This window comes from Macrosteles quadrilineatus, unplaced genomic scaffold (assembly GCF_028750875.1).
Source record: "Macrosteles quadrilineatus isolate MER2022 unplaced genomic scaffold, UCM_ALF_1.0 Scaffold_8__2_contigs__length_117827958, whole genome shotgun sequence".
Classification (NCBI taxonomy): domain Eukaryota; kingdom Metazoa; phylum Arthropoda; class Insecta; order Hemiptera; family Cicadellidae; genus Macrosteles; species Macrosteles quadrilineatus.
This window is the reverse complement of record NW_026542601.1, coordinates 15,825,997-15,844,501: the sequence shown is the minus strand read 5'-3', so window position 1 is coordinate 15,844,501 and position 18,505 is coordinate 15,825,997. Positions and strand designations below refer to the sequence as shown.

General features: G+C 34.7%; 1 protein-coding gene across 2 annotated transcripts; it reads right to left on the bottom strand.

Moving 5' to 3' along the window:
• Positions 1-172: 172 nt before the first annotated feature.
• LOC128999696 (crossover junction endonuclease EME1-like) lies at positions 173-18,386 on the bottom strand. 2 transcript variants are annotated; one of them, XM_054426324.1, is made up of 9 exons: positions 17,649-18,386; positions 15,971-16,129; positions 14,669-14,809; positions 13,737-13,906; positions 12,836-12,928; positions 9,718-9,849; positions 1,652-1,850; positions 610-666; positions 173-367 (listed from the first exon to the last, which is right to left on the bottom strand). In XM_054426324.1, exons 1-9 carry the CDS (start codon positions 18,030-18,032, stop codon positions 245-247), a joined length of 1,458 nt encoding a protein of 485 aa, XP_054282299.1. In that variant the 5' UTR covers positions 18,033-18,386; the 3' UTR covers positions 173-244. The 2 variants fall into 2 exon arrangements, with proteins under 2 accessions (XP_054282299.1, XP_054282300.1); XM_054426325.1 differs by lacking the exon at positions 17,649-18,386 and having other exon boundaries at positions 14,673-14,809; positions 15,971-16,104.
• Between the last annotated feature and the right edge of the window lie 119 nt (positions 18,387-18,505).

Below are 18,505 nucleotides of genomic sequence, written 5' to 3'. Positions count from 1 at the left end.
GTTTTTGCTCTGAGATTTCTACTAAAGAATACACCTTTAGAAGGAACCCTTACCAAATTGTGTGAACAAAAGATAGCCAACAGTTGCACGATCACACAAAATATAGTACAGATAGGTTACATTGATCAGAAAGTTTTGGATTTGGGCAACAAGAAAACAACTGATAGAATGTGTTGGAAATATATTTACAAGTCAAAATGAAATTCAAATATTCACAACAATCGTATGAAAGATTTAACAAAAGTTATAACTGTTCTTGTGAAAGAGGAGTATCACCATCCACGGAGCTAAAGAAGGTGTATATTTTCCTGCTGAGTTCAGGACCAATTCGCCTGCTGGAGGTTAGTGGTCCTTGGCATCTTCGAACCTGTTGTAAAAATTAGTGATCTTTAAAATGTCTTTTATTTGGCTGTAATTTTAATGTAATTTGACTTTGAAGTAGATACAGGTAAATCGATAAAATAATTATGTTCTTAAAGTGCAGAAAACAGAATTTTAGGCTGTAAAATTTATATTATTGTCTGAGTGTTGAAAATGTATGGTAATGATATTATAGAGCTTTTTGAAGACATTATGTAGCATTTACAATACAAACAAGGCTAAACTCACATGGATGTCCCGAAGCAACTCCTCGCCCTCCTTTTGGGTATTGCATTTGTCATATGCCTGAAACAGGTAAAGTATACAATTGTTGTAATAACAGATTTAGGCTAATACTAAGTTGCAAAAACGAGTAAATGATAAACTTTCTTAATGACGCTGTCTGACAATGCATGAACAAATATTAATCTATTTATTTTCTTAACTATCACAAATGAATGCAAACACTAAATAAACTACAGTACGGTCCACGAGAGTCTGCAGTTGAAGGAGGAGCCTATTTACCACGTGACTTCGAAGAAGCCAATGAGGAGTGTGCGTTGGTTGTTGCCAAGTCTGATAATACTGGCTGATTTTAAAATACTGTTTGGTAAATTTTAATTAGTGTCAAAAATTAGTGAACAGGCGAAGTTGCAACGTCACCTTAGTCCAGTCTTGCTATTGGCTGCCGCCAACTGCAGACTCTTGTGTTCCCTAGTATAACAACTTACCTGAATTTTTACGGGTCGACATAAGTTTTTTAGCCAGAGAAACTAGACACTTTAGACACCCAGCTAATGATTCAGGCTGACTAGTAAAAGCAAATAGAACTGTTGAGACACGGGCTAGTTCAAATATGAAACACCAATTTTGGCAATTTTACTGCTTTTAGTACAGTATGATCTGAGCTGATTTCTTTCATTGCTATCAGATAATACAACCAATGGTTACACAAAATGGCATTTAAATTTAACTATTAAATATGAACACTGAGGTCAAAATAAGTAATTTTAAAGTCAAAGGTGTATAAACCCTTAAACTTTTTTTACCCGTAGCTGAGTGGTAGTGCTTGCCTGGTAATCAGAAGTTCACTAGTTTGATCCAGAGAATAGTTGTAGATCATTTGAAACATATCTTTCCTTGTTCATCTATGGTCCTGCCTAAGGAACCAGCTTATCTGACTCAGAATCAAAGTATTATTCAATCCTGATCCTTTAGCCATCTTCGCCTAAAAATATGAATCCAATCTCATATTTAACAAAGCAGATCTAGCTAGTCTGGAGGAACTGACCAACACAAGTGCTCGAGGACTGGGGTAGACAGAGGCGATGGCCTGGGCTACGTCATGTCCAGCCAGATTGAACTGACACAGTTGTTGTTGCCACAGTCGCAACAGTCCGTTGCCTGCCTTGTCCACAGTGACACAGTCACGACTGTCACCCACGGCAAACCACTCCAGGTTCTCCAACTCTCTGCGCTGCTTCTCTAGTCTGCAAACGTCATCAGACTGAGCAATGAGGGCAGTTTTAGATATATATTGTAAGAAAGGATATCAACCCTGAACCCTAGGTGCTTATCTACGCCGATACTCTGTTCACATTACCATTAGTCGACCAATCGGTGTGAATACAGCTGAGCAGTAGCATGAGCATAAATTTCAAAATTCTTTTCCCAGCTGGCGTTTCTAGGACGCTAGGTTCTAGCTCGGAAATTAAACATTACTTCAGGCAAGTCCTAGAGGGTTGCGGCATTTATTATGACATAGATGGAATCCTTTGGTGATTGGCGGGATTTGAACCCAGGACCTCAGGCTCCGAAGCCCCGAGCTTTACCACTGGACCAATCTGTTTATAGGTAGAACACAGGGCTTTGGTTTCTGACGTCCTAGATTCAAATTTCGCTAATCCCAAATGGCTATTAGCTCGACCCTCTAGGCCCTAGTCTTAGCCCCAAGTAGATATTAGTGGATTGGCATTAAGTCTCAACATTGAAGCTTAAAGCTGATCAGATGGCCAGGTTATGGTGAAGTCACTGCTTATATAAATTTATGAAAATGAATCAGGTTGAAAGGCAATTGGCCGAAGGCTTATGAGTGGGTTTTGTACTAACCCTAAAAAGGTACAAACAGAGGTTTTATTTTATACCGGGTACAGTTGACTCTCGCTCATCCGGACTAATGTGGCGAACGTCCGGTCCGGATTACGAAAACTCCGGACTATCGAGAGTCGAGCAAATACACAGTACAGTACTGTATATAGCCGTTTCTTCAATTTAGTTCCAGGTCCACAGTAATGATAGCCCGGGCATATGCATTTCCACCGGTATAATTTTTTTTTTCACGATTGCTGATCCGGACTAGCGGGAGTCCGGACAAGGCCGATCCGGATGAGCGAGAGCGTACTGTATGAAAAATTTACAGATAATTGCAATTAAAACAACATGTATTTATTTATTTTATTTATTGAGTTACATGTCATTACATTATAATAACAGGACATATTGTCAATGGTTAAATAAAGACTTAAAACTAATAGATAAAACTAATACATCTGTATTTACATAAAACAACTGAATCTACCCAAAATACAACATTTTTACATGACAAAAAAATTGAGCCAGCAGGAGTGTGAAGGTTTACTTATACCTAATTCCAGCAGTCCTTAAAATAATCTGCCAATGAAAAAAAAGATTTAGTCTTGAGCCATTCTTTTAAATAAAGTCTAAACTTATAGGGAGTTTCTAGAGTAGTTAAACTTGTTGGTAAGTTATTTAAGATTTTTGGACCAATGTATTGTGGTGATGACTCGAATATTTGTAAATTATGAGCTACAGGTTTGATAATATTCTTTTTTCTTGTATTGTAATTATGTTGAGTTTGGGTCTCCATAAAAGTAGAGAGGTTTCTATGGACCCAGCATGCTATTTCCAAAATATAGTGATCGTAAAAAGTAAGAACTTTAAAGTTTTGAAACAGTTTTTTACTAGGGGTTCTAGAGGGAACTTTGCCAATAATTCGTATTACTTTTTTTTGTAATTTAAAAATTTTTTTTGAATGAGGAGAGTTACCCCAGATCAAGATACCATATGTCATTAATGATGAGAAATATGCATGATATATTATTAGCTGGGTTTCTAGATTCGTTACTTGTGAGATTATTCTTATTGAGAAAATGCAAGGGTCTAATTTTTTACTTAAATTTTCAATTTGAGATGCCCAGTTAAGATTTTTATTCAAAATTAATCCAAGGAATTTTACATTTTGTTGTGGAGATAATTGATGATTTGAAAGGATAATGTGATTTGAATCATCTTCCCTGTAGTTAGCTGAAAAGTTTATTATTTGGGTTTTTTCCACATTTAGGGCCAGACCATTTGCCCGGAACCAGTTACCCAGAGCAGAGAATTCTTTGTCTATGCTAGTCTGCAGGACGTCAATAGTGGGTCCTCTACACAAAAGCATTGTGTCATCTGCATATTGAAAAAGTTTCATCTTTGTTATATTTGGCAGATCATTTACATAGATTAAAAACAAAGAGGGACCCAATATTGACCCCTGTGGCACACCACATTGCACTTTATCCCAAGATGAATTTACTTGTTGACCATTTTTGCTGATTTTAGTTCTCTGGTATCTATTAGTTAAATATGAAGAAAACCACAGTTGCTCTTTTCCTATAACTCCAATTTTGCCTAGCTTTTCAATTAAAATGTCGTGGTTAACACAGTCAAAAGCGCTGGATAGGTCGCACAGCACACCCGCAGCCTTCTGCGACCCATCCAGCGCCCCAGCTATATGATTAACCATTTGTGTTATTGATGTTTGGGTATTAAGTCCTTTTCTAAAACCAAACTGTGATATATTAAATATATTATTGTTTTCCATATAATTTTTTAATTGTAATTCAACTGCCTTCTCAAATATCTTAGAAAAGCACGGAAGTAAAGCTACTGGACGATAATTCTTCAAATCATTAACACAATTTCTTTTATAAAGAGGCTTGATTACAGAAAATTTGAGTTTTCCAGGGAAAACTCCACATTCTAGGGACTGGTTTATTATTTTGCACAAGGATTCTTGAATCAAATCAATCACATATTTTATTACAAATAGGGGGATTTCATCCCATCCTGCAGATTTAGTATTTTTCAATGAATAAACAATTTTTCTCAAATCAGATATTTTAATTTTTTTAAACTTAAAAGGCTCATCAATCTTTGCTAAGTTACTAACCATGAACATCAATGCTTTGTTCTTATTCGGAGCTACTGCTGCTGAATTACTTAAGTTCAAAAAATGATGATTAAAATCATTTGCCAGAGTCTTCAAAGATTGGCAGTTATTTTTCAGGCTGCTCTGAACATTATATGGTATCTCATTATTTAGTTTATTGTGGCCCAACTCCTTCTTTACAACTGCCCAAGAAGCTTTGGTCTTACAATTTGAGTTTTTAATATAATCTTCGTTTGTCCTTCTTTTGGAAAGATTGGTCACTGACTTAAATATTTTTTTGTAATTTTTAAAATACTCAATAAAAAACGGATTCTTGTTCCACTTTGACTCCCAATGAAGTTCTCGTTTTCTAATTGCTGATATTTTAATACCTGGTGTTACCCATTTTTTGTTTAATGGTTTATTTGACAATTTGTTAGGTTTTAGTGGTATGGCCTGATTCAAATTTAACAAAAGATTAGACAGGAAGCTTTTATAGTTTGTATTTACATCAACTAGAGGATTAAAGCAACATGGCGATAAAATTAAACATTTTCTAAAATATTCTAAATTTTCTTGACAAAAGTTTCTTTGAAATATTACCGTTGATTTAGAAGGGTTTACAAAATCTGATGTCAATTCCGCTAGAGAAATTAATAAGGCTTCGTGATCAGAAACCCCAGCACTACTTACTATTGTTTCTGCTTTTTTGGTCATTAATTTCATATTTGAAAATATATTGTCAATACAAGATTTTGTTTTTGGAGTGATTCTCGTTGGGGCATCAAAGTGAAACTTAAAACCATATTGTTCACTGAGAGATTTTAACTTTTGTGATCTATTACTGTTTTTCAAAAAATCCATATTGTGATCCATAGCAATTAAAATATTTTTAGATTTAATTTCAAGATTTAGTTTATTCAATAACTGATCAAATTTATGTAGAAAAATGTTATCCATCTCTAAGTTTGGAATACGATATATAGAAATAAACAATGTTTTCCATTGAGTCACTTCCACAAAACTACCTTCAAAACTATTTGCTTCATTAAGAAATTTTAAATCATTCCTAACTTTAAATTGGATGTCATCAGAAACTAAAAGTGCTGATCCTCCTCTAGCTTTATCAATCCTGCAAAAAAAGTCACAAACTCTAAATTTGTCTATCTTATTAAGAAAAGCTATATTATTTTGATTAAGCCAATGCTCGTTCAGTGACATTATTTTAACGTTTTTGCCACAGTTATTCACAAAAAATTCCAAATCCTCATAGTTATTTATGAAACCCTGTATATTCAAATGCAGGAACCAGTAATCTTTTGTTAATGTTTTTCCCCCTTGAGTAAGATTTTTTGAACATTTTTTGTTGAAAACTTCACCCTGTTGATTATTTTTCAATGTGTTTTTTAAACTGGAAGTGATAAATGTATGTTTGAGTGCATGAACCATTCAAAAATTACAGTCCAAGCCAACCGGGTTCTAATAGGGTTTGAGTCTATGGTAATTTGGTAAAGTAGAAAATGGTGTAGTATCATTGACTGTTACACTAATGCATGTACATCCGATCTATGGACCAGCTGTTGCCAATTTTTTTATTAAAAAAAGAACATAGTTGTGTGAGCCAGTCACAGATTGTGCTTGTGTCTAAAAATCTATTTTCTACCTTATTTGTTGTCACTGAGAGAGTTGAGGTAATATAAAAGACTAGCTGTAACCCGCGGGCTTTGCCCCGTTTAACTTCTTAATTTTCAACATGATCTCGTTCGCATGGCTCAATCACGTCCTGGTTGAAGTTCGTTCGCTACGCTCACTCACCTTTAGGTTGGAGCTCGTTCGCTACGCTCACTCACCTTTAGGTTGGAGCTCGTTCGCTGCGCTCACTTGCCTTCAGGTTAGCTCAATCGCTACGCTCACTTGCCTTCAGGTTAGCTCGTTCACTACGCTAACCCGCCTCCAGGTTGAAGTTCGTTCGCTATGCTCACTCACCTTTTGGTTGCAAATTAGCTGTTGTCATAAATGTAAAAGAAATAATAATGCTGCACCCTGTTGGTAATCCTTGTAACTTTAATGCTATTGAACATCATAGAACAGAACCAAATTGTTTAATTGAAACAGCTGTTAAGATTCATTAATTCCATTTCTCATAAGGTTAACATGGGAAACTCCAGAGCCACTGGGGCGGAGCCGATTGGACGGATCACGAAATTGATGGTGTATAAACCTATTCCATGAAATTCTACACGTATGTACCAAGTTTCGTGGCAATCGGTTCAGTGGTGTCTGAGTTTATCACTGCCAAACATATCCTTATATCTATAAGTATAAAAGAGGATGTTTGTATATATATTTGTTTGTTTGTTTGTTTGGGGGTGATAAACTCGGACACCGCTGAACCGATTGCCACGAAACTTGGTACATACGTGTAGAATGTCATGGAATAGGTTTATACACCATCAATTTTGTGATCCGTCCAATCGGCTCCGCCCCAGTGGCTCTGGAGTTTCCCATGTTAACCTTATGAGAAATGGAATTAATGAATCTTAACAGCTGTTTCAATTAAACAAGTTGGTTCTGTTCTATAATGTTCAATAGCATTAAAGTTACAAGGATTACCAACAGGGTGCAGCACTATTATTTCTTTTACATTTATGACAACAGCTAATTTGCAACCAAAAGGTGAGTGAGCGTAGCGAACGAACTTCAACCTGGAGGCGAGTTAGTGTAGCGAACGAGCTAACCTGAAGGCAAGTGAGCGTAGCGAACGAGCTAACCCGAAGGCAAGTGAGCGCAGCGAACGAGCTCCAACCTAAAGGTGAGTGAGCGTAGCGAACGAGCTCCAAACCCAAAGGTGAGTGAGCGTAGCGAACGAACTTCAACCAGGACGTGATTGAGCCATGCAAACGAGATCATCTTGAAAATTAAGAAGTTAAACGGGGCAAAGCCCGCGGGTTACAGCTAGTATAATTCTGTAAGACAAAATCTTTACCAGAAAATTTTGGACGTCTGGTAAGTCGCAGAAAAGTGGGAGTGGTCTTAAATTAAAGGTCTTGACCCCAGGGACTCGGGAAAAATAGCAGAATTCCCATAAAGTTACCAGATAACGAGATATAATGTAAAATGTTTTCCATAAGAATAGCATTAGAAGCCATTTTCTGCTACTTTTTGTTTACTTCATACAGCTGATCGTGATTTATCATCAAGCCAGTACGCAATGTTAACATCTATATATTAATTTGAAACTGTTTTTCTTTGTGACAGCTAATTTGAGAGAATGGCTGGGCGTAGAAAGTCGGTAGAGGTGTCTAAAGAAAGGGCTTGGTCTGTAGATGAGCCATCAAAAGAGAAACGTGGTAAATTCCCTTGGGGCTCTGCCCCAGTGGCCTTTAAATTCCCATCCCATGTTATTCTTATGGGGGAAAAATGGGTTTTTGTCACAGCTAATTTCAGAGAACGGCTGGGCATAGAAACTTGGTAGGCGTCTCTAAAGAAAGGTCTTGGTCTGTAGATGAGCCATCAAAATAGAAACGAGGTCAATTCTCTTGGGGGTCTGCCCTAGAGGCCTTTAAAGTCCCCTCAGCAGATTAGTTTACATTATGACCATATGTATAATTTTACACTACTTTTTAATGAAACAGCTGTTAATATTTAAATTGTGATTTACTGAATTTGTCAAAATGAAGTATTTGCAAAGGGTTTTTTCTGATTTTAAAATCAATTTTCTTCTGCATCGTGTCATGTTTTGCAATATAATGTTGTAATGTTATAATGTGCAATCCAAATCAGTGGAAAATCCTAATATCACAGTAACTCTTAAAATGATTTCTTATGGAGTTAACTTATGTCTATTGTATGGGTTGGTTTCTGCCTTTTTTTACCACTTCTTGGAGATTGTACGTAGGCGTGTTGCACGTAGATGATATTCTTTGGCGTATTGCATCTGTAGACGATACTTGGGTTGGTGTAATTATTACAATGGGAAAAAGCGAGAAATCCTGGACAATTTGATATAGGCCTACTAAAAATAAAACTGAATTAGAAGAAATAGAAATAATGTTTTTTTCTTCATTTATAATCGTTATTACCTAATGCGGCTATGAGTGGGAAACATTTGTAGAAAACTCTAAAAAACAAGATCAGCTTTTGAAAAAAAGATAAGATACAAACAATTTTCATTATATCTAACTGTTGTGTACATCGTGAGTATTTCCACAATCTTTGAGTACACTTTTATAAAGTCGTCGGAAATTATGACCGTTATTTGTTTTAAAATAACGCCTGTAATGCTTTCAATTGCTCGAATTCAAGCAACAGGTACACTAGTTTGGATTATACTTATTTGCCAGTAAGTTCAGCAATGTACTATATAAAACCAGGGATAACGTTACCTATAATAAAGACTTTTTAGTTACATTATATAGAATATGGAAATATATTATTTTACTGTGAAACTTTTCAAACTTGTGTTTAACAAGAAATAACCACATTGAATAAATAATTAACGAGCTACCTTAATAAACCAGTATTTATTCACAACCAATTATATGTTTGCTGCCTTTATAGTGTGGCCTTGCTTTAGCAGAGTTAAATCTATGTAGTGATTCGAATGATTTATTGAAAATAACATCAACAAAGACAAACAACAAACAGTTTTTTACACAAAAGATATGGCATATATACAGGGATATCTATTCTGACACATAGATAATATATTTCTTTGTTTGTTTAAATATTAGAATAATTTGTTTTATATTATTGAGCATTTTAGGGACTTATGTCCCTACAAGCCACTAGTATATATATATATATATCTATATATATATATACAAACATCCTCTTTTATACTTATAGACTATACAAAAAGTCATCCTATCAGTATCAGTATTACTTGGTTAAAACGTCTGCATTTTCGATAGAAATTAGTACAGTAATTTAATCTGCACAACCTGTAGGTGGCTCACTTCAAGGTGACAACTTTAACACGGGGATGGAACGTCCAGTACTAAAAGTAAATATAACTTACATTGATCCTGAGTTTTTTTCTTTATCACTGTTCATACCAAACACACTGGTAATTCATCAATGTTTTAAATTACTACTAAAATATCCGACAAGCACTTACTAATGATTACTGTGATTCTGTAACTTACTTAAAAGGTGTTTCAGCAATTGCTTTCGTAATTTGTAAGATTAGTTGACACAGGTCGTCTGGGCTTTCTATTATCCTTTGGTTGCAATTCGTCATAATCTGCAGTTCAATCAACTCTTCTTCTATTTCTTTTCTAAAACCAATATAACATTTAGTGACAATCCTTTTTTGTGATGAGACAAAAGTGATTCGGTTTTAATACTGTATTGGCTAATTAATTGATTAATAATTTGTATTGGCAAGGTTCGAAAGCCCTGTTGATTAATTGAAAATACTGAGAGTAGAGGAACTAACAATTAATTACATTTACCCAAACATTTTTAGATTTAAAATTAGGGATGGACAAGATTGGATTTTTAGTTCGAGACGAGACGAGACGAGATTTTTTATTTCTCATAAACTTTCGAGACGAGATCGAGACGGGATTTCCCTTCTCATACACAACGGGAAATGCACGTTCAAAATTTTTACCTGATTTTGTAACATTGTTAGATGACTGTTTAAATACAAAAATAATGATAATAGGCAAGAATATTTACAATCTTTTATTAAAAAACATCAGCATAACATTTTTTTATTAATCACGCCTAACTTATTAAAAATGCCTACGATTAGGAAACATAGTGATATCAGTTAGGATAGAGTTCAACTTATCCTAAAATAAAATAAATCATAAAATAAAAGCAATATTAATTTTTATAAAATAGTTAGGTACTTGTTTTGACTTTTTATAGTAATAAACATTCCTCACACTGCTTACATTTAACAAAACTTCTCAAATGTTATTAAAGTAATATTATTATAATAATTAAAGTAATATTTACATTTAAAGAATTAATTAAATAAGAACGCCTTCGCAAAGGAAACGCAACTACAACACGCTCCTGTATTGCGGGTATTGCATTGACATTCTGAAAGCGTTTTACATTTTTTTTTTTTTTTTTTTTCTCGTCTCGATAAAAATCTCGGCCAAAAAGAAATCTCGTCTCGTGTAACGAGATTAAAATTTCCCGAAATTTCGAGACTTGACCATCCCTATTTAAAATGTAACAGCATTGACTATACAGAGTGTATAGTCTGTGCTGTGAATAGTCAATGGTAACCGTGTTTCATGTTATGTTAAATTTACAGTATGATTTCTTTTGGGTAAAAAATTTCAAGGATTGACAGATGTTTTCTAAGCAGAGCTGGGACACTTCTCCTTTGCGTAGTTGTATCTACTAGGCTATATTTATCTTGTTGTCCTGAGGAAAAAAGGATTTCCTTTATGAGTGTAGCATAGCTAAGCTACTGTAAAATAAAGTTAAGTAATTAACATGCCACAATGGTCCATGTCACATTGGTACACATACACTTCACAATGGCACTTGTCGCAATAGTAAATCACTACGGTATAAGTCAAAATGGTACAAGTCACAATGATACTTTCTATAATGGTATGAGCCACAATGGTACAGGCTACAATACTTGTAACAATCGTGCAAGTCACAATTGCACAAGTCACAATGGTACATGTCACAATGGTGCAAGTCACAATTGCACAAGTCACAATGGTACATGTCACAATGGTGCGAGTCACAATTGCACAAGTCACAATGGTACATGTCAGAATTGTACAAGTCAAAATTGCAAAAGGTACAATGGTACATGTCTAAATATTAATTGACACAATGGTATATGTCACAATAACTGTACAAGTCACAATTGTAAAAGGCACAAGGTTACATGTCACAATGGTCTGTTTTTATTTAACAGTAGAAAGTCAATATTACATCTAGTCCACAGTGTGTAGGCTATCCGTTTTCCCAAATATTTTAACAATGTGTAATAATAATAGTGGGAGATGATTTTGCTGGTAATCCTTTTCCCACCTCCACCACCTGACTGGATCCCCCACTGACATTTTTTTAGACAAGACGATCAGAGACTCAATTATTATACATAGCAAATATTCTCTCAATTAAACATGTAAGAGCGTTAAAATTTCATTTTCTAACATAATCCAGACGTTTGCTGTAAAACACTTGAGAATATACTTAAACAACACTAGCCCTAACATGAGATTTAAAATACAACTTGTGAATTATGATTATTTTTAAAACTGTAGTTTACTGAGAACATACCAATACACTTTGAAGATATACCTGAAATAGCTGTTAAGTCCATAGAATACAAGATAGATTGACTTCCCAAAATGTTGAGCTTGTATGTCCTGAATCTGAGAGCAAAGTGTATGGCTTTATAACGAGATTAAAATTTCCCGAAATTTCGAGACTTGACCATCCCTATTTAAAATGTAACAGCATTGACTATACAGAGTGTATAGTCTGTGCTGTGAATAGTCAATGGTAACCGTGTTTCATGTTATGTTAAATTTACAGTATGATTTCTTTTGGGTAAAAAATTTCAAGGATTGACAGATGTTTTCTAAGCAGAGCTGGGACACTTCTCCTTTGCGTAGTTGTATCTACTAGGCTATATTTATCTTGTTGTCCTGAGGAAAAAAGGATTTCCTTTATGAGTGTAGCATAGCTAAGCTACTGTAAAATAAAGTTAAGTAATTAACATGCCACAATGGTCCATGTCACATTGGTACACATACACTTCACAATGGCACTTGTCGCAATAGTAAATCACTACGGTATAAGTCAAAATGGTACAAGTCACAATGATACTTTCTATAATGGTATGAGCCACAATGGTACAGGCTACAATACTTGTAACAATCGTGCAAGTCACAATTGCACAAGTCACAATGGTACATGTCACAATGGTGCAAGTCACAATTGCACAAGTCACAATGGTACATGTCACAATGGTGCGAGTCACAATTGCACAAGTCACAATGGTACATGTCAGAATTGTACAAGTCAAAATTGCAAAAGGTACAATGGTACATGTCTAAATATTAATTGACACAATGGTATATGTCACAATAACTGTACAAGTCACAATTGTAAAAGGCACAAGGTTACATGTCACAATGGTCTGTTTTTATTTAACAGTAGAAAGTCAATATTACATCTAGTCCACAGTGTGTAGGCTATCCGTTTTCCCAAATATTTTAACAATGTGTAGTCGTTTTCACTTAAACTAATATTGCAATGTTTACATCTCACCTAGTTACATAAGGAAATTCATTTTCATTACTTTCTTTTCTTCTTCTCTTTGGATTATCCCCTGTGTTATTTCTTCTTTTACTTTTGATGTAGCTGTGGACATAATTTTTCTATTAGGAATAACTGTTGAAATTAATTAGTGTTATGATTGACACAACTACACTAGTTAATGATGTGATTTATAATTGAAATATTTAAAATACATCACACAAATTAATTATAACAACTTGTTAACGTTTCTAAACAATCATTAGCCGAAGCAGAGTAAAAAAATAAACAAAATTGAGGAGTGTTAAAAATGTTTGTTTCTGTTCTGTTTATTGGTTGCCATGCAATAATTATGCCGGGGTCGCGGGTGACAACCGAGTTGTTCGAGATTTGACAACAATCGGGAGAGGCGATGATAATGTCATGGCACTCGCGATATAGAAGGCCGCAGTGTTTTGTAGAAAAACGACTCCTGTAAACAAAAAATTGTTTTCTAAAATTAATGATTCGTCACGATCGGGTGTTACTATAACGATGTCCCCGTAATAGCGGGAGACATTGACGATTTACCCGCGATAGCGGGTGACGATGATGTCCCCATAATAGTGGGAGATGATTTTGCTGGTAATCCTTTTCCCACCTCCACCACCTGACTGGATCCCCCACTGACATTTTTTTAGACAAGACGATCAGAGACTCAATTATTATACATAGCAAATATTCTCTCAATTAAACATGTAAGAGCGTTAAAATTTCATTTTCTAACATAATCCAGACGTTTGCTGTAAAACACTTGAGAATATACTTAAACAACACTAGCCCTAACATGAGATTTAAAATACAACTTGTGAATTATGATTATTTTTAAAACTGTAGTTTACTGAGAACATACCAATACACTTTGAAGATATACCTGAAATAGCTGTTAAGTCCATAGAATACAAGATAGATTGACTTCCCAAAATGTTGAGCTTGTATGTCCTGAATCTGAGAGCAAAGTGTATGGCTCTTGATGGCAGGAATTACAGTTTGCCAATCCCAAATGACAACAATGTAGTTTTCTTCTTCTAATCTCAGCCCTGGCTGCAAAACATATGTTTACTGGTAGTAAGTATCTAGTAATCTTAATGTGTACTGCATTATCATAGCCTCCTTTAATACAAGGCCACGGTGGGACAAAAGTGGCAACACAGCTGTCCCGTGAAACCAAATCAGCTGTTGCACTAATTTATAATGGACAGTATAGGAAATGTTTATGATTACACTTTTTTTATTTCTGTTATGACCATGTCAATAAGCATGACTTGCGAGTTGCCACACATCAACGCCTTCAGCTTGTATGGAGGAGGCTATTATTTTTTTTATTGATCCAATTGTCAAGAACCAAAAGCACCAGTATTTAGGCTAATTATATACTTTAAATCAAAGCTCCATTTTGAAAATGCAGTGTAATGGCATTTTTAGAGGCCTTTTTCTAAAAAGGAAATGTTTGTGAGTTGCAGAATTCATAATCAATAGGACTTTAATGACGGATAACAGATTTAAGTGAAATAAACTGTTTAAGACTGTTGAACCTCAGCCGATCAACTTCTATGACTTGAGAGTTCTGAAGCTTTATAGCATTGATTGAGATATTTTAAATACTTACACAAAATAAGGCCTACAATAACATTTACAATAAAACCATTACACCACCTTTTAGGTTACCGGTATTGTTGTTATGTCTATTCTCTCTTAAAGTGATTAGGATGTAAATAACTTAGTGGCCTTTGGATTTTTTGCAATTCTAAGGTAGCCTAAGAACTAAGTTTTCAAGCACTAACAAAGAAAGGTACTACAACTTACTAACTCTCGTTTCCAAAATATTGTTTGGGGGATAATATGGGCAGAAATGTGGCATTTTGATTCCGAACTCTGGATTGAATCAATTAGTTTACCACCAAAAGGACAAGACACCAGCGATGAATCTACCATTACTGTCATGTACTGAAACAAATAATTATTCATAATAAACATACATGTAAAGATGCAAAATTGTACATTTTTTTATGTCCTAAGGACGCTAGGCACGAGACTGGGATTGTTTTTCACATTACTTCAGGCTAGACCTAGGGGTTGCGGCATTATCACTTAGATAAAATCCATTGATGACTTAGTGGGGATCGAACCCGGGACCTCAGGGATTGAAGTCCCGCGCTCTAACCACTACGCCAGCTCGCTCCCCAACACACATTAGTAGAAAACATTAGTAGGTACATTAGTAGAAGTATTGAAGCCAAGGCAAAGTTACAAGGATTGTCAATAAATTAAGGTCTCTAACTAGCTCCAATTGCGGCTAAAAGAACAAGTTCAAATGTGACACCAGGCAGCTCTTTAATTTCCCTTTTACTGATCTAGCCAGTTGAGTTCCTAAACCTATGCGAAGATTAGTCATTCTCCCAATGTTCATATTTAACTATTTTTGAAGAATGCAAATTTTTACTAAACACTATTCATGCTGCTCAACTGATGATGTACAGTTTTGAAAAGTGCATGACCCCTTGGATCTAAAAGATCTAATCACAGAACACAATTCATACATGGGGGTGGTCGATTATACCTTACATTTTACAAGACAAAAGAAATTATCGCATAGCGATGACAACCAGGAACACGGCTCTGGCGTTAGATTTTAAATAGCTAGACCACAACTGGAGCTTGTTGGAGACCTTAATTTATAAACAAACCTCATATGCTTCAATATATCTAGGGCCCTTTTTATATTTAAGTTAAAATATGACATCACAGATAGGCCCAAGCCAGCTTTTCAGTGTACGTCTCTTGGTACACAAATTATTGTGAATTGTGATCTATCTCTTACTGTAATGTTTCTGATTAGCTGTTGCAATCAAACATAAATAAACTATGGCTCCTCAACAATTCAAAGTCAATCGTTCAGTGGGGCTGACCAAAATGCATCTTTTTGGTCGTAATGTGATTTTGCTATATTTTTTTATATTTTAACGCAGAAGGGCTTCTTTGAACTTAATATAGAAAAAAATTACCTAAGTTACACTTGTACTTTCTTGTTCAGTAACAGAAGTATTTAATCGATGGTGGATGGATAATTCTTAAGTTACTGTACTGTTTTAGCAATATATTACTTACTTTTAAACAATTCCCTGGCTTGGTATAGTTTTGTAACTCCTTTGCGGCAAGTTTTTCAGCTCTCTTTTGTTCTTTTTCTCTTTGTTTTTGCTCTTTGTCTTCCAACCGTTTACTGTTGGTCTTCTTTGGTTTTAGTCCAGCATTTCTTTCTGTATCCACCTATGGTAAATATTATAATTGTTAAGTCATGTTCAAAAACTTAAATTATTAGATTAGATTAGACTGTGCAACACATAATTAATTAATTAATTAATGTTAAATTTTTTAATAAGCTTCCCGATAATGCTCACACCACTCCTCTTAAAGGCTTCAAAATCAAGTTGTATCAATGGCTTCTAGACAATCCATTCTTTACTATTAATGAGTTTATGGCCACCAACATAGATAATATATGTTAAGTTTTCAAATTAATGATAAGCATTAACTTTTGTTTGTTTGGATGAAGTTTACCAATTTTATTAATTTAATGTTTATGAAGCTGTTGTTTGGGTACTAGGCTGGAGTTGCAACTTTAGTTTTAATTTAAATATATTTAGATATTATTGATGATTATTATCGATATTATTGATATTATTTGATGTTATTGACTGTATATATTTATGTTGACCATGCCCATCTCATGTAAAAATGATCAACGGCAATAAATGTCTTATGTCTTATGTCATAATTTGTATGCTGGGTTTGATTTTGGGTGAAGACTAGTGAACGATGATACACTGCTCAAAGTCAAAGCGAGTTTATTTTTTGTCTTATTATTACCGACAAAGATTCTAAGGTTCTTTTGCAGGCAAAGCATTCATCAACAGATTTGCTGCAGAGGTCTTATTGGTGGTCTGTTTTGGACAGCACATGGTTAGATTTAGGACCCGAAAAGCCATTTGTATTTTTTGGAAATTTGTTACCTATTTGATTTGATTTTATGTTTTTGATAGTGCATTGTTCTACTAGAACCTCAATAAAAAGACTCTCACGAGGATTACTAAATAAGACTTTGTTATCAAGTTGACTTCTTATCGAGGTTTGCAATAACATGTGATTAGGGGTAAAATCAGTTGGGGATTTGAAAATGACACTTATTATTAAGGGTGACTTGTTATTGATGGTCTTGTTATCGCGGTTCCACTGTATAATCACACAAACCCTTAGTAGGCTAGACTTTTTTATGATTGGATTGTGATGGAGAAAGGAAGAGGTTAGCAAAGTCTTTAGAAGATTTTCCTTCATTTGCATATGGCAGTTTTTCTGTTGAGCATTTTGCAGTACTTTTTGAGAACAGAATTTTTAAAGATGTAGTCCAGTAAAAATTAGTGTTAGGGGTTCCCTATTTAATGTGCAGCTGAGCTGCAGCAAATATGATAAAAGCCCAATGATGATGAACAGCTAGGTTGTTTCAAAACATCAACAAGCTTTACTCAGGATCAAACTGGCGACCTCCTGTTTACTAGAAGAGTTAAAACTAATTTAACCTGTCATAGGCCTAATCGTTAAGAGAATCAATAAATCGAAAGTGTGAGTTTTTTATGGTGTGCTTTACATTCTGTATGATTCAGCCTGAATTTTATGGGGGCTGGCTGCAAATTGATTGATTTAGTTTAGCAGTACAATTGAACAAGCTTATTTGTAACTAAGTTACTTGCTAAAATGTAAGTTATAGGCCTATTGCTAAATGCTTACTTACCTGATCGTCTACTTGTAATTTTTCAAAAGCAGGTTTGAAAAGTTCTGATTCTCCAGTGTCCAGTGTTTCAGTATTAGGCCTACATTTATTGTTTTTACTGTATTTTAACAAAAGACGATCAAGCTCGTCACGGCTTAATTCAACTGATTTGATGTTTTGGTTTGACTCAGTATCTGAATGATCACTTTCAGAGAGATCATGAAGAATTCGTTTAAATGGGCTTATATTCTTAAGTGGGCTGGAATCAACTTGGTTTTTGTCAACATTTGTACAAGGAGGATTGTTAATATTTTCACTGTCATTAAATACTTCGGACACGTTAATGAATGGGGAGGAGGGTCTTGAGGTGTCGCTTGATAGACTAATAACATCAAAATCAGCCATAACTTCAAGATTTCAACTAGGCCTAGTGATTGGAGCTTTAGTCAAGTTATAAAGCATTTAACTTAGTTCGAGTGCCTATATTTGGTTTCACAGAAATTGTAATAAACTAACAGTATTCTTTCTCAAAATAACCATGCAGTGAATTTTAACATAATCAAAACTAGACACAACAATCAACCTAACCTCTCCAAATGTTTCACCTCTTTGATAGCCTTAGCCAATCCAATTCGAAATCTAAAAACAAATTAAGTTACTTAGTTTACAGTCATATATGTCACCAAAGGTCATAAATATATATAACTAAAAATCCTGATATGATTAAAACTCTACAGAACTAAATCAACATCTACAAGCTCAGTGCTTTATAAAATTTATAAAACATCAAGCAAAAGGAGAATTCGAATTTACATGACAGCAGACAGCAGCTGACGACAGTGACAGTACTGGACTAGGACTAGAACAGAACCATTGTC